We start from the raw sequence: 15,732 nt of genomic DNA, 5'->3' as shown, positions 1-15,732 counted from the left end.
AACAAGGGAAAGTGTTCAGTGCAGATCAGTGAGTAAGCACCAGCCCGCCCGTGCTTACCTTACTCCCAGAGACCCGGTCCCTCTTGGGAGGGTAACAAGGGAAAGTGTTCAGTGAAGATCAGTGAGTAAGCACCAGCCCGCCCGTGCTTACCTTGCTCCCGGAGACCCGGTCCCTCTTGGGAGGGTAACGAGGGAGCCATCTGAGCACTAGTGACTGGGTTTTACCCCTTTCTCCCGCTCTTCCCAAGTAGAGCCTTGGTCAAAGTTTATAGGACATTTATAAAACATAAATATTATATTTATTTTTCACCTTTCTTTTCAGTTATAGATACATAAAATATTGCTGTATGACCTTTACTCAATTAGAAAATGTTAAAGAGTTTTTCTTTTCCATTTCTGTAATTAAAAAAAATTAATCCAGTATAGTATTGATGCCATTAAAAAAGTGTTCCAATTCAGGCATGAAACTTCATATTTTCAAAGAGTTTTAATGATGTGAGAAAATGTTCTATTTGTAACGTTAAACTTTAAAAAGCAGAATCAAAATTTTATATAACACTCCTCAAATATAAACTTAGAGTTCCATATAACCTAGTAATTTCACTCCTAGGTATATACACAAGAAAAATGAAAACATGTACATGAATGTTCATAGCAGCATTATTCATAATAACTAAAAAATGGAAGTAACCCAAATGTCCATTAGTTAATGAATGAATAATAAAATGTGGCTTATCTGTACAGTGGAATATTTTCAGCCATTAAAAGGAATGAACTACTGACATCTTACAACATGAGTAAACCTTGAAAATATTACACTAAGTTAAAAAAGATAACCACAAAGGGCCACCAAACCAAAAACCAAACTCAGTGCCGTGCAGTTAGATCCAACTCAGCAACCCTTCCTTGGATTTCTGAGGCAGTATCACTACGGAAATAGATTGCTCAACCTTCCTTCCGAGGAGTGGCTAGTGAGTTTGAACCGCCAGTCTTCTGGTTAGCAGTCAAATGCCTAAGGCACTACGCCACCAGAGCTCTCCAAAGGGCCACATATTATATAATTTTATCTACATGATATGTCCAAAATAGGCATTTCCAGAGAGACAGAAAGTAGATTAGTGGTTGTCTGGGAATGGGGAAAATGAGAGAAAATGTGGAATGACTGCTACAGGGTTTCTTTGTGAAGTGATCAAAATGTTCTAAAATTGATTATGGTGATGCTGTTGCCCAGCTCCATGAATATATTACAAACCATTGGATTGTACACATAAGTGAGTGAATTGTATATGAATTAATCTCAAAAAGATGTTCAAATTATGTACAATTTTATTTCAACTACATAAAGATGTTGAATAAACTACATGAATAGAGAAACTAGTAATATATGTTACAAGATGTTAACAATCATTATCTACTAGTGGAGTAGTAAGGAGCTCTGGTGGCATAGTGCCTAAGGCATTTGACTGCTGTGTTAGACTGGGTTCTCTAGAGAAACAAAACCAGTAAAGCTTATATATAGAGAGAGAAAGAGAAATTTATCTTAGTAGAATGGCTCACACACTTATAGAAGCTGGCAAGTCCAAAGTTCTTGGATCAAAGGTCAAGCTGGAGGCTTTTCCTGACTCGCAGCTGCAGGGGCTGAGGAGCTCAAGGTTGGCAGGCAGTATACTGGCTGTTGACTCCAATGAATAACAAATCCAAGATCTCCAGGCCGAATGGTGGATTGTTCTCTCATGGACAGTTTTAGGCAGCACAACAGAATCCTGATCCACAGAAGAATGTCTCTTTTCTGAGGATGTCCATAAATATACTGAAAGCAGGCCACACCCCTAGGGAAACTCCCTTTCAGTGGATTGGCTGCTCAAAACATGTTCCTCTGATCCCATCATGGGAATAACCACATCACAACTGCTTAAACCACACAGAATTGTGGTCCAGCCAAGTTGACACACAGCTCCAACTACCACAGTCCATTGTAAGTCCCAAGGTCGGCAGAGCACGGCAGGCTGCTGAACAGTGACACAGCTACACACAGGGTCCAAGCGTGCCATAGGCTAGAGACCATTCCCAAGGCTTCTCCTTACTTACAGGAAGCAGACCGCATCCCAAAGGCAGCTACTCAGCTGCTTGTGGTTGTTCCCACCATGGAGTTGATTGCCAGTCTCATAATGGGGAATAACTACCACAACTACCACCAGCTGCCCAGCCATTCAACCACACCCAGCCAAGTTGTCACACAAACATAACTACCACAACTGCTAACCAGAAGGTTGGTGGTTCAAACGCACCAGCCACTTTGGAAGGAAGACTGGGCAGTCTACTTCCATAAAGATTTACCTCCTCGGAAACCTGAAGGAAGTCTCAATGAGTCAGAATCGACTCGATGGCAGTGAGTTTGGTTTCTTTTTTTTTTTTTTTTGGTTTAGTAGAGTAGTAGATTTGTGTTGATTTATTGTCAGCTGTATATACTTTTCCATGATTTTGGAAAAATTCTCTTCTAATTTTGATAACCAGGGAAATTCTATACAAATATTAAATTTTAAACAAATATTAAAAGAATAAATTCAGTTTTAAAGTTAATATAAACTTTGCCTTTTTGTTAAACATCATGCAGAATTAATCTTGGTGTTTCTAAAAGGAAAGATTAACTCTTTTTCCAAAATATCTTATAGGTAAAGAGCACAACACAGAAAGCTGTGATAAATAAGATTACTAAAATATAAAATGATTTGAATTATTACAATTAAAATCTTGCAAAACCATGGAAGTTCTAAAAGAAAGTAGGAGGGAATTTATTTATAATGAAGATGGGAAGACTTTTCAGCTTCAAGCAGGATACAGAATCCAGAGTCCATAAAGGAAAAGAAAAGTAACAAATTTCACTACATTAAAATTAAAACTTCTAATGTTTAAATACACACATACATATGCATATACACACACACACACAGATATATAAGCATACACCTGTGCATATATATATATTTGATAAGCTAAGGACAAACTAGAAAAAGACATTTATACATATACTAAAGACAGAGGATTAAGTTACTTATTTTCTAAATAATACACAAATTAAGAAAAATATGAGTAACTTAGTTTAAACATGGGTAAGAGATATAAGCAGTTAACATAGAAATGAATAAAATAAATGCTAACCTTCACACATAAAGGCAAATGGTACTTTTTACCCATCAGTTTATAAATGTTCAAAAGGTGGATGATACTCAGTTTTCAGAAATAAGCATTCTTGTGGGTTGTGATGGGAGTAGAAATTGAATCAGCCTTCCTGGCAGCCAGTTTGGCAGAATCTATCATCATGTAAAAGCTGCTTATCCTCTACCAAACAACACCACTATTGTCTTCTAATATGCTCACAAAAGCTTATCATCACTTCAACATAGAAAGAATCTAGACCAACCAAGAATCTATCAGCATATACCTGACTAAGTAAATTATAAAACCAAAAAACCAAACTCATTGCCATCAAGTTGGGTTTCTAAGGGGGCATCACTACAGAAGTAGATTGCCCAATCTTCCTTCTGAGGAGTGGCTGGTGGGTTTGAACTGCCAGCCTTCTGATTAGCAGTCAGATTAATTTGTAGCCTTAATCACTACACCACCAGATCTCCCTAGTAAATTATAGTACATCCATATGATGGGATACTATTGAGCCATTAAAACAAATGCGGCATATGCTGAGAAAAGAAAATTTTCCAAAATAAGTGAAAAAATACAGATCCAAAATAGTATATACGTCATGATCCCATTTGTGTAAATTAAGAATAGAATATATGTGGACAGGCATGAAATTTAACTAGTAGTAATCGGAAACTAGTAACAGTGATTATCTTTAGAAGAGATTGGAGTAGTCTAAGACTTTAGCTTTTCATTTTGTACCTTTCTTTGGAATATTTTCACCTCACCAAAGTATATTTAATTGATGTATCTATAGATACATAGAAATCCAAACTAGAGATGATAATTACAGAGTAGCTTATATAGTGATTAAGCCACAGTCTCTGGAGCCAGGCCAGCGGAGCTTGTCCCCAGCTTTTGCCCTACTTGTTGTTGTTGTTATTTGCCATTGAGTTGGATCCGACTCATAGCGACGCCTCCTTGGGTTTCCGAGGCAGTATCACTACGGAAGTAGATTGCCCCATCTTCCTTCCGAGGAGTGGCTGGTGGGTTTGAACCGCCAGCCTTCTGGTTAGCAGTGAAATGCCTTAGGCACTGTGCTACCAGATGTGATTTTTGCCTCTACTCTCTCATCTGTAAAATAGGGATAGTAATTGTGCTTGTCTCATAGGAAGGATTGGCATAAAGATTGTTATGACAAATGCAGATCTTAAATTCCTTATGAATCTTTTTATCTAGCTAAATAAAACTGGACTGAAACTAGAATACCTATAATGTGACATGCATTATTCTAGATTCTTCGGAGACAGAGGTGAAAATGGTAAAGAATGTCTTTACTCTCATGTCCTGTTTGGAAAAGATAATGAACAAACGATAAATTAATAGTAACCAAGAAAAATTTCCTATCATAGAGAAATGTGTGATGAGTAGTATGATGTAGAATAATTTGTTTATGAATAATAGATTACTACCTCAGATTTGCAAAGGCCTCTGAGTAGTTGATATTTAGGCTGAAATCTGAAGAATACAGATGAGCCAGTCACGTGAGGGAAATCAGGAGGAGCATTCCAGCAGAGGGAGCCTGGTGCACATGCCCTACAGCTAGAGGGAGGTTGGCCTGTCAGAAGAAACAAAAAGCAGCTGTTCTGTGGATAAGGGGAGAGTTGGGTGAGATGAAATGTGCCAACAAAGGACAGAAGTTTGAGTTTCATTTAAATGTCTTAAGAAGCTTTAGAACATCTGATTGATGTCCTTAACATGTTTGGCCTCTTTTGAAAAGTGGATTATAGTGGGGTAATAGTGGATAAGATCAGTTAGGAAGTTATTGGAGTGCTGTAGGACAAACGTGATGGTAGCTTGTTAGACAATGGGCTGGTGATAAGTGATGGACATAAAGGCCAGATTCAGGCCAAGTTTTAGGAGTAGAGAACTTGTTGATGTATTGATATATAAAGCAAGGGAAAGAAAACAATCAAGCATGACTTGGCTTGAAAGATTTTACTGGGTTGTGGGAGACTGGTCATGAATATTGGGTAAACTGATATATTTTATTCTATACCAGTGAACAAATTTCTATTCTTGCCAGTGCTTCAGTTCCTTATTTCTCACATTGGCTCACCCTCTTAATGAACAAAGGTAGTCTTTCAGAATGACTAGCAGACTTTTTCCTATTTGCTTACCCATTATTGATTTATTCATCCCACCTTTCTTTGTTTTAAGCCCAGCTCTTCTAATACTTCTAAGGTATGTGGCAATTTGAAATTTGTGTTTCTAGCACTGCTGTTTTAAGTCTAACTGCAGTGACAAATACTTCCTTAGTAACCAGATATATATTCTTCCATTGATAAGAAATTTTTAAACCGGAATTTTGGACTGATTTTTTTCTAAATATGTCAGAAAGCTAAGTTTAAAAAATATTGCATGTACCACAAATAAAATTCATGCATTTATTGTGAAAGTCATTAAGCTGTCATTTTAAGAATATATCAAAGATCTGAATAGAATATGTATTTTAAAAGACTTAGTAAAGAATATCTTTTTTCTGTGACTAAATAATCGACATGAAATGCAAAATTCTGGCTTGTGATAAGGAAATATTTTGCCGAAAGTTGCTAGAGTTCTTTAGTCATGCTTCCGATAGTGAAACTGAGTGTAATACTACAGGGTAACTATTGCCTTACAAAGAACATCAAATGGAGGTTAATTTCTGATTAAGAATTTGATTATCAATCATTGATTATGAATTAAAAATTGTCAGTCAAAAGTTTTTTACATCCTAGAAAATGTCTTTATTCCAAAATACTGATTGCAAAACAATTCAGCCTCAGTGTTTGATTCAAGTAACTCAATTTCTGAGAGAAATATTATTACTAGGTTTTATTTAGCATTTGGGAATAAAACTGTACTATTGGGGTAATTTAGTTTGTAACATTATAAAGGAAAAAAAGTGTAAGATCATTTTCCTGGATTTTAGAGAATTGTGTTTTAAAGATGAAATAACATGTGTTTTTGTTTTTTTTTTCTTTCTTTCCTAGCATTTTCATGGAAATACTGCGAATACTGGTTTTGATTGGTCAAATTCTCTTTTCACTAGCAGCTGTTTTTCTTTTATGTCTTGTTATGAAGACTTACTTAATAGGACCATATTATCGAAAGCTGCATATGGAAAGCAAAGGGAACAAAGAAATCCTAATTTTAGGAATAACTGCTTTCATCTTTTTAATGTTAACGGTAATTCTCAAAATATCTATATATGTTATATAATCTGATTTATATAGTCTGTTTCACTGAAAGCTCATGATCAATTCTTGGTATCTTTTAATTTTAATACTGGTTAAATGTTTAAAACATTTATTTGTATTTTTTATTTTATACATTTTATTGTGCTACCCATAAAAAATGTAATACAATGAGCTAAACATGTTATTATTTTGACTCATTTTTTAAGCAGTTTGCCAAAATTTTATTTGGAAGTGATCTCAAGTTATCACATGGTTACTGAGGGGGATTAAGTAAACAAATGTACTTACAAGCAGGTAAAAACCAATGTCAAATCATTCTACTCTGTTTGAAACTTTCAAATAGCTTTGCATCTAAAATAGAAAATTAACATTTTAAAAATAAATTTTAGTTATATTTGATAGTAACAAGTTAGTAAACAGTGAAAGTTTTATTGCTGTAATGTGAGAATTTTAATATGTTATTTTTGAGAGCAGATTTTCTTTAACTGAAGAACAAGCTTTTCATGGTAGATGAGGGAAAATACTGTTAGACTAACAAATAGTGTAAATATGAACAGTATTTCCTTAATTAAATTAGCTTATGTTATTCATATTAATAATGCAGCACTCATAATTTTACAAAAGCAAAGATGATTTTATGCTAAAAAGTAGCAGTAAACTGTCTCCAAATTGCTTTCCTAAATATTTTTATTTCTGATGGTTCCTTAATTTTATTAACTCAAGAATGATGATCATGAAAAACTTAGATCCTTCTGAAAGTGAATTACCATACTTTTACTTCCAGGAAGATGGAATAGACTTTTTTTTTCCCCCTATACATTAATTGCCACTCCTCGGAAGGAAGGTTGGGCAATCCTACTTCCGTAGTGATACTGCCTCGGAAACCCAAGGAGGGGTCGCTATGAGTCGGGGCCGACTTGACGGCACATAACAACAACAACAACAACAAAACCCCCTAAAAGTCCTGAAAATTGTATATAAAACTGAGAAAATTCTGAAAGATAAAGAAAGAAGACAGACTGGTTAAAGAACTCAGGGGCTAAGGAATAATATAGGTGAGTTTCATTTTGCTTCATGTATCACAGCTGTGGAGCTGAAGAAGCCAGCAACCCAGAAACACCAACATGTATAAACCAAAAAAACCCCAACAAAACCCTGTTCACTCTGGCAAAAGCTCCAGGAAAGGGAAAGCCTAGAAGGATAGTACTTTCAGTCAATAATCACCCTACTCCAGTGAAATACCACAAAGGCCAAGTGGGAAGCCTAGACTTTTACCCTTACCGGGCTGTACAACGCATCCCAGCATCCCTGCCAGATTGGTGTCAGAGAAGGCCAAGTAGGGAGCCTGGACTTTCAACATTGCAAATCATTAAGGAGCTCTCCCTTTCAGCCTTCTGATGCCCCACAGTGTCTATTCTGACCACCTGGAGAGCCACACATGCATCCTCCTTGGGAGTCAACAGAGGATAAGTGAAGAACCTGGACTTCTTTTTCCACATTATAGTAACAAGGTGAAGTTATACCTTTCTTTGCCAGAACAGTGTTAAAGAAAGCCAATTTAGACAAAAAGCTTAAATAAGATCCAGAATCTCATGACATAATATAGTTCAGGTGTTAGTCAAATATCTGTTATATCAGGAACCAGTAAGATGTCAAATTGAATGAGAAAAAAAAAAAATCAAGAAACATATGCCAACACTGAGATGACACATATGTCCAATTTATCTAACGGGGATTTTAAGGGCTATCATAAAAATAATCATAGGAGCAGTTATGAAACAATTTGACACAAATGAAAAAATAGAAAATCTCAAAAAAAAAAAGAAGATATAAAGAAGGACCAAATGAAAGTTTAGAACTGAAAAAGAGTAACAACAACAACAACAAAACTCAATGGATTTAGCTTAGAAGCTCTGGTGGTACAGTGGTTAAAGTGCTTGGTTGCTAACTAAAAGGTCAGCTGTTTGAACCCACTGGCCACTCTTTAGTAGAAAGATGTGGCAGTCTGTTCCTGTAAAGATTTACAGCCTGAAACCCTTTGGGACAGTTCTACTTTGTCCTATGAGGTTGTTATGAGTCAAAATGAACTCAATGGCACTGAGGTTGTTTTGGATGTGCTCAACTGCAGAATGGAGGGGATAGAGGAAAGAATTAGTGAGTTAAAAGATAGAACAATAGAAATTGCCCAATCTGAACAACAGAAAAAATAGATTGAAAAGAAATATTGACATAACCTCAGGGACCTATTGGACTATAAAACAGAAGATCTAACATTTCTGTCATAGGAGTCCTGGAAATAGAGCAGAGAGTTTGAAATGATGGCTGAAAACATCCCAAAATTGGTAAAAGACATATATACCTACAGATTTAAGAATCCAGGTGAACACCAAACAAGATAAACCCAAAAAAAGTCCTCACCAAGATGCATCATAATTAAACTTATGGAAATTAAAAATAGGGAAAAAAAATCTTCACAATGGCAAAATGGTTTAGAAAAAAAAAAAAATGACCTTCATAAGGGGAAAACAATTCAAATGATAGCCGATTTCTTATCCAAAATAAGGATGCGAGTGAAGAGGAGCACAGTATTTTTGAAGTGCTGAATGAAAAGAGCTGTGAATCCAGAATTGTATACCTGGCAGACATATACTTAACAAATGATGGGAAGTCAAGACATTCTCGGATGGATAAAAACTAAGAATTTGTCACCAGCAGACCTACTGTAAAAGAATGGCTAATAGGAGTTTTCTAAACAGAACAGAAATCAACAAAAGAAGAAACTTTGGAATATCAGGATGGAAGAAGGAACATAGTAAACAAAAATATGAATAAATACATTAAGCTTTCTTCTCCATTTGAATTTTTTAAGTTGTATTTTGAGAGTTGGATTAAAAAATTACACAACTGACTGATTTTCTAAAGTTACATAGAGGAAATATTTAAGATAATTATAAATAGGCAGGTAACAGGATATAAAGAATGATAAGGTTTCTCTACTTCATTTGAACTGCTATAATGAAGACATCAGTAGACTGTTGTAGATTGCATGTATATAAATATATATATATTTATAAAATACCACCATTTGTCTGTCAGTTTGTTCTACTGTGACTTGCATGTTGCTGTGAGGCTTGAGGCTATGCTACCAGTATTTCAAATACCAGCAGAGTCACCGTATAGACAGGTTTCAGTAGACCTTCCAGATGAAGACAAACTGGGAAGAAGGATGGGTCCATCCACTTCTGGAAAAAACTGGCCTCTGAAAACCTTATGAATAGCAGTCAAACACTGTCTGATGTATTACTGGAAAAGCGTGTGAATAACTCTGAAACATTGTCTGATATAGTGCTGGAAGATAAGCCCCTTGGTTTGGAAGGCACTCAATATATGGCTGGGAAAGAGCTGCCTCCCCAATGTAGAGTTGACTTTAATGATATGAATGTAGTAAAGCTTTCAGGACCTTTATTTGCTGATGGGGCATGACTTGAAAAGAGAAGAAGCAGCAGCAAACATTCATTAATAATCGGAACTTGGAATGTACAAAGTATGAATCTAGGAAAATTGGAATTTGTCAGAAATGAAATGGAATGCATAAAGATCTATATCCTAAGTATTAGTGAGCTGAAATGGACTGGAATTGGCCATTTTGAGTCACACAACCATATGGACTACAGTGTGGGTAATGACAAATTAAAGAGGAATGGCATTGCATTCATAATCAAAGTGAACATCTCAATATCTATCCTGAAGTACAGTGCTGTCAGTGATAGGATAATAGCCATACACCTAGAAGGAAGACCACTACTACTACAATTACTCAAATTTAAACACCAACCTCTAAAGACAGAAATGAAGAAGTTGAGGATTTTTTTCCAACTTCTGCAGTCTGAAATTGACCAAACGTGCAATCAAGAATCAAGATGCATTGATAGTTATTGGTGATTGAAATGCAAAAGGTGGAAACAAAGAAGAATCATCAATAGTTGGAAAAGATGGCCTTGGTGATAGAAATGATGCTGGAGATCGCATGATAGAATTTTGCAAAACCAATGACTTATTCACTGCAGATACCTTTTTTCAACAACATAAATGGTACTGGACAGGTGGACCTCACCAGATGGACTACCCAGAAATCAGATCAGCTCTATCTGTGGGAAGAGGTGATGTTGAAGCTCAGTATCTTCAGTCAAAACAAGGCCTAAGTCCATGAGAGCCAAAATATGACCTTGATTATATCCCACCTAAAATTAGAGCCCATCTGAAGAATAGATTTTACACATTGAACACCCATGACTGAAGACCAGACAAGTTGTGGGATGATATCAAGAATGCCCTACATGCTTCCAGCCAAATAAAAGACAGGCATATGAGTTGAATGTTTACCTGAGGTAGATATACTCCTCAGAGAGAACAGTCATGGGAGAAAAAAGGGCTGCTTATGCACAGGGAGACAGCTCAGGGGGCAGGAGTGCATGGAGGGATGGACCAGGGAAGAGGTAACTATCGGGAGGAAGTGGGAGAGGAGCTGTTACATTGTGGTAAATTGTAGTCAATATCACGAGATAAAGTGTATGTGAATTGCTGTATGGAAAGTGAATTTGCTCTATAAATTTTCACCCAAACCACAATTAAAAAAAAAAAAAAAAAAAAAAGCCCTACATGAAGAAAGCAAAAGGTCATTAAAAAGAGAGGAAAGGAAGAAAAGACAAAATTGATGTCAGAAGAGACTCTGAAACTTGCTTTTGAACATAGTGTAGCTAAAGTAAATGGAAAAAATGCTGAAATAAAAGACCTGAACAGAAGATTTCAAAGGGCAGCTTGAGAAAACAAAGTAAAGTATTATCGTGAATGTGCAAGACCTGGAATTAGAAAATCAAAATGAAAGAACATGTTCAGCATTTCTCAAGCTGTTCAAGCCTTAAGTTGCAATATTGAAGGATTCTGTAGAGCTCTGGTGGCATTGTGCCTAAGGCATTATTGGACTGTTAACCAGAAGGTTGGCAGTTCAAACCCACCAGCCACTCTACAGAAGGAAAATGGAGCAATCTACTTCCATAAAGATTTAAGCCTCAGAAACCCAATGGAGGTCGCTATGAGTAAGAACTGACTTGATGGCAGTGAGTTTGGATTTTGGTTTATTATGAGCAGAATACTGAATGATGTGATGCAGGAAACATCTAAAAGAAGATGGAAGGAATACACAGAGTCACCACTGTACCAAAAAGAATTGGTCAGTGTCCGCTATTTCAGGTGTAGCATATGATCCAGAACCAATGGTATTGAAGGAAAAAGTTGAGACTGCACTGAAGTAATTTGCAAAAAAACAAGGTTCTAGGAATTGATGGAATACCCATTGAGATTTTTCAACAAAATGGGTGCAGCATTGGATGTGCTTACTTATTTATTCCAAGCAGTTTGGAAGACAGCTACCTGGCCAACTGACTAGAATAGATCCATATTTGTGCCCATTCCAAAGAAAAGTTACCCGACAGAATGTGGAGATTATTGAACAAAATCATTAATATCACATGCAACTAAAATCTTGCTGAAAATAATTCTGAAATCGTTGCAGCAGTATATTGACAGGGAACTTCCAGAAATGTAAGCTGGATTCAAAAGAGAAGTGGAATGAGGGGGCATCACTGCGGGTGTCAGATGGATCTTAGCTGAAAACAGAGAATACCAGAAAGATGTATACCTGTGTTTCATTGACTATGCAAAGGCATTCGACTGTGTGGATCATAACAAATTATGGATAACATTGAGAAGAATGGGAATTGCAGAACTCTTAATTGTTCTCATGAGAAGGCTGTGCATAGACCAAGAGTCTGTCATTCAAACAAAACAAGGGGATACTGCATGATTTAAAATCAGGAAGGGTATATGTCAGGGTTGTATCCTTTCACATACTTATTCGTCTGTACACTGAGCAAATAATCCAAGAAACTGGACTATATGAAGAGGAATACGGCATCAGGATTGGAGGAAGACTCATAAACAACCTGCAATATGCAGGTGACACAGCCTTCCTTGCTGAAAGTGAAAATGACTTGAAGCAGTTAATAATGAAGATTAAAGACTACAGTCTTCAGTATGGATTATGTCTCAACAGAAAGAAGACAAAAATCCTCATAACTGGACTGATAAGCAACATCATGATAACTGACAGCAGAATAATTGATGCATTTGAATTGTGGTGTCGATGAATATTTAATGGACCATGGACTACTAGACCTGAAGTTAGAAAATCAAAATGAAAGAACATGTTCAGCATTTCTCAAGCTGTTCAAGCCTTGAGTTGCAATATTGAAGGATTCTGTAGAAGAACAAACAAATCTGTCCTAGAAGAAGTGCAGCTAGAATGTCCTTAGAAGCAAGAATGGCCAGACTTCATTTCACCTACTTTGGTCATGTTGTCAGAAGGGACCATTCCTTAGAGAAGGATATCATGCTTGGTAAAGTAGAGGGTCAGCAAAGAAGGGGATTCAGTGAGGTGGATTGCAACAGTGGCTGCAATGATGGGCTCAAATTTAGCAAGGGTTTTGAAGCTATGGCAGGACCAGGCAGTGTATTGTTCTGTTGTACATGGGGTCACTATGACTCGGAGCCTAACAAAACCTAACAACAACAACATACATAAAATGTAGTACCTACAGTAACAAAATATACTCAAAAAGTATAAAGAAAAGTACAAAGAAATATACTCAAACACTATAGACAAAGCAAAATGGAATTCTAAAATTATGTTTAAATAGAAAAACAGGAAAAAGAAAACAGAGAGATAATAATAATAAAAAAAATCAAACTTAAGCCCTAACATTAATAATTACATTAAATGTAAAAGCCCATACACACTGATTAAAAGATAGAAATGGGCAGATTGTATCAAAAAACATGATCCATAGTGGTGATGAATACACAACATTTTGAAAGTTAATGTAACTGAATTGTACACTTAAAAATGGTTAAATGGAAAATTTTTATATTACATATATTTTACCATGATACATACATACACAGATGATCCAACCATATGATATTATAAGAAACTCAATTTAAATATGATAATATAGGTAGGTTGAAAGTAAAAGGATGAAAAAGATTTGTCTTGCAGACATTAATCAAATAAAGCAGGAGTAGTTATGTTCGTATCAGATGAAGTAGATGTTATTACAGAGAAAATTTCCAGTGACAGAAAAGGACATTTTGTAGCAAAATGATCAATCTACCAAGAAATTATAGTTTGGAAATGTGTATGCACCAAATAACAGAGCTGTAAAATATGTGAACCAAAAACTCACAGAACCAGAGGGAGAATAGACAAATCCACAATTTTTATTACAGACTTCAACACCCCTTCCTTAACAGTTGATAGAACAACTAGACAGAAAATCAGCAAGGATATAGAAGAATTAAGCTTTACCAACCAACAAGATCAAATAGACATTTATAGAACACTCAAATCCAACAACAGAATACACATTTTTTTTTCAAGTGACCGTCACACATCTACTATAAACTGCATCATGGGCCATAAAAGGAATGTCAACAACTTTGAAAGAACTGAAATCATGTAAAGTGTATTCTCTTAACATGGTGGAAAAACTATCTCCTATTTTGATCCCTTTCTGAATGGTTGATGGTGGTAGCCAAGTACCATCTAGTTCTTCTGGTCTCACAGTAATGTAGGCTGAGGTTCTTGTGATCCACTAGTCCCTTGGACTAATTGTTTCCATGTGTCTTTGGTTTTCTTCATTCTTCCTTGCTCTGGATGAGGAAAAAATCAGTTGTTGCATCTTAGATGGCTGCTTGCAAGCTTAGACCCCAAGGATATGGTGTTTTTTGTTTTGTTTGTTTGTTTGTTTGTTTGAACATTTTGTTATGTTTTAGGTGAAAGTTTCCATAAGGGTTTCCTTGGCTGTAATCTGTACAGTAGCAGATTGTCACTCCTTTTCTTCTTCAGAGCCACTGAGTGAGTTCCAACCACTAACCTTTTGGTTAGCAAATTGCAAAGCACTTGTACTCCCTAGGCTTCTTCTACCATGAAACTGTTATTTTGTTGTTGTTAGGTGTCATCAAGTCAGGGCTAACTCATAGCAACCCTAATGAAACGCTGCCTAGTCCTGCACCATTGTCACAGTTGTTGCTGTGTGTGAGCCATCGTTGTGCCACTGTGTCATTCCATCTCACTGGGGATCTTCCTCTTTTTCACTGACCCTCTGCTTTATCAAGCATTGTCCCTTCAAATAACATGACTAAAGTAAGTGAGACAAGATCTCACCATCCTAACTTCTAAGGAGCATTTTGGTGGCACTTCTTCCAAGACAGATTTGTTCATTCTTCTGGCAGTCCATGATGTATTCAATATTCTTCACCAGTACCCTGGAATATTTACTCAGCAATTAAATTTTAATACACTCAACCTGAATAATCATCAGAGAATTACATACAGAGTGATAAAAAGCCAGTCACAAAGGGTTACTGATTATAGATTGCATTTAGATAACAATGTTGAAATGACAGCATTATAAAAATGTAGAAAAGATTAGTGACTACCGGCCCTTAAGGTGGGGGAGTAGAGGGGAGGTCAGTGGGGATGCATGAAAAAAGCAATCTGAAAGATCCTTGTTGTTATGTGCCATGGAGTCAGACCCGACTCATAGTGACCCCTCCTTGGGTTTCCGAGGCAGCATCACTATGGAAGTAGATTGCCCAACTTTCCTTCCGAGGAGTGGCTGGTGGGTTTGAACCACCAGCCTTCTGGTTAGCAGTCAAGTGCCTTAGGCACTATGCTACCAGAGCTCCCTGAGATCTTTGTAGTGATGTAAAATACCTTAACTATCAATACTAGTATTCTGGTTGTGATACTGTGCTACAGTTTGGCAAGATGTTATCACTGGGGAAAAATAGTTAAAGTTACCTTTATCTTTCTGTATTATTTCTTACAACTGTATGTGAATGTACAATTACCTCAAAATATAATGTTTAATTTAAAAAATTAACAAAAATTATTTCCTTATATATGTTTTAATTGCCTGTTAATATTTTATAATCTCAGGAAGAGATTAAGTTTTGCTTTTTCTGTTTCAACCTTCTCATTTCTTGTGTTGTTAGGTCCCGTCGAGTTAGTTCCAGCTCATAGTGACCCTGTACGGTTTTATTTTGAGCAGCAGAATAAAACACTGTCCAGTCCTGTGCCATCCTCACAAGCTACTTAAAATAATTTAAACTATTCCTAGTATATGACCTAATTGCTTTTTTACATTACTTTATCCATTCCAGAGTATGTTTCTGGTTGAAAATGCCAGTTGCCATCAAGTCAACCCTGACTCATGGCAACCTCATGTGTATT

At 36.3% G+C, this 15,732-nt stretch overlaps 1 protein-coding gene across 1 annotated transcript in view; it reads left to right on the top strand.

The window, feature by feature from the left end:
* Positions 1-15,732, top strand: part of TMCO3 (transmembrane and coiled-coil domains 3) — a 119,562-nt gene that overhangs the window by 67,565 nt on the left and 36,265 nt on the right. The window contains exon 8 of the mRNA XM_007942380.1: positions 6,174-6,369. Coding sequence (XP_007940571.1) covers positions 6,174-6,369 — 196 coding nt within the window. The remainder of the gene's footprint in view (positions 1-6,173; positions 6,370-15,732) is intronic.

The sequence above is a fragment of the Orycteropus afer genome, unplaced genomic scaffold (assembly GCF_000298275.1).
Source record: "Orycteropus afer afer isolate SDZICR_OR568_19922 unplaced genomic scaffold, OryAfe1.0 scaffold00089, whole genome shotgun sequence".
Taxonomy (NCBI): domain Eukaryota; kingdom Metazoa; phylum Chordata; class Mammalia; order Tubulidentata; family Orycteropodidae; genus Orycteropus; species Orycteropus afer.
This window is presented reverse-complemented; position numbering and strand designations above follow the sequence as displayed.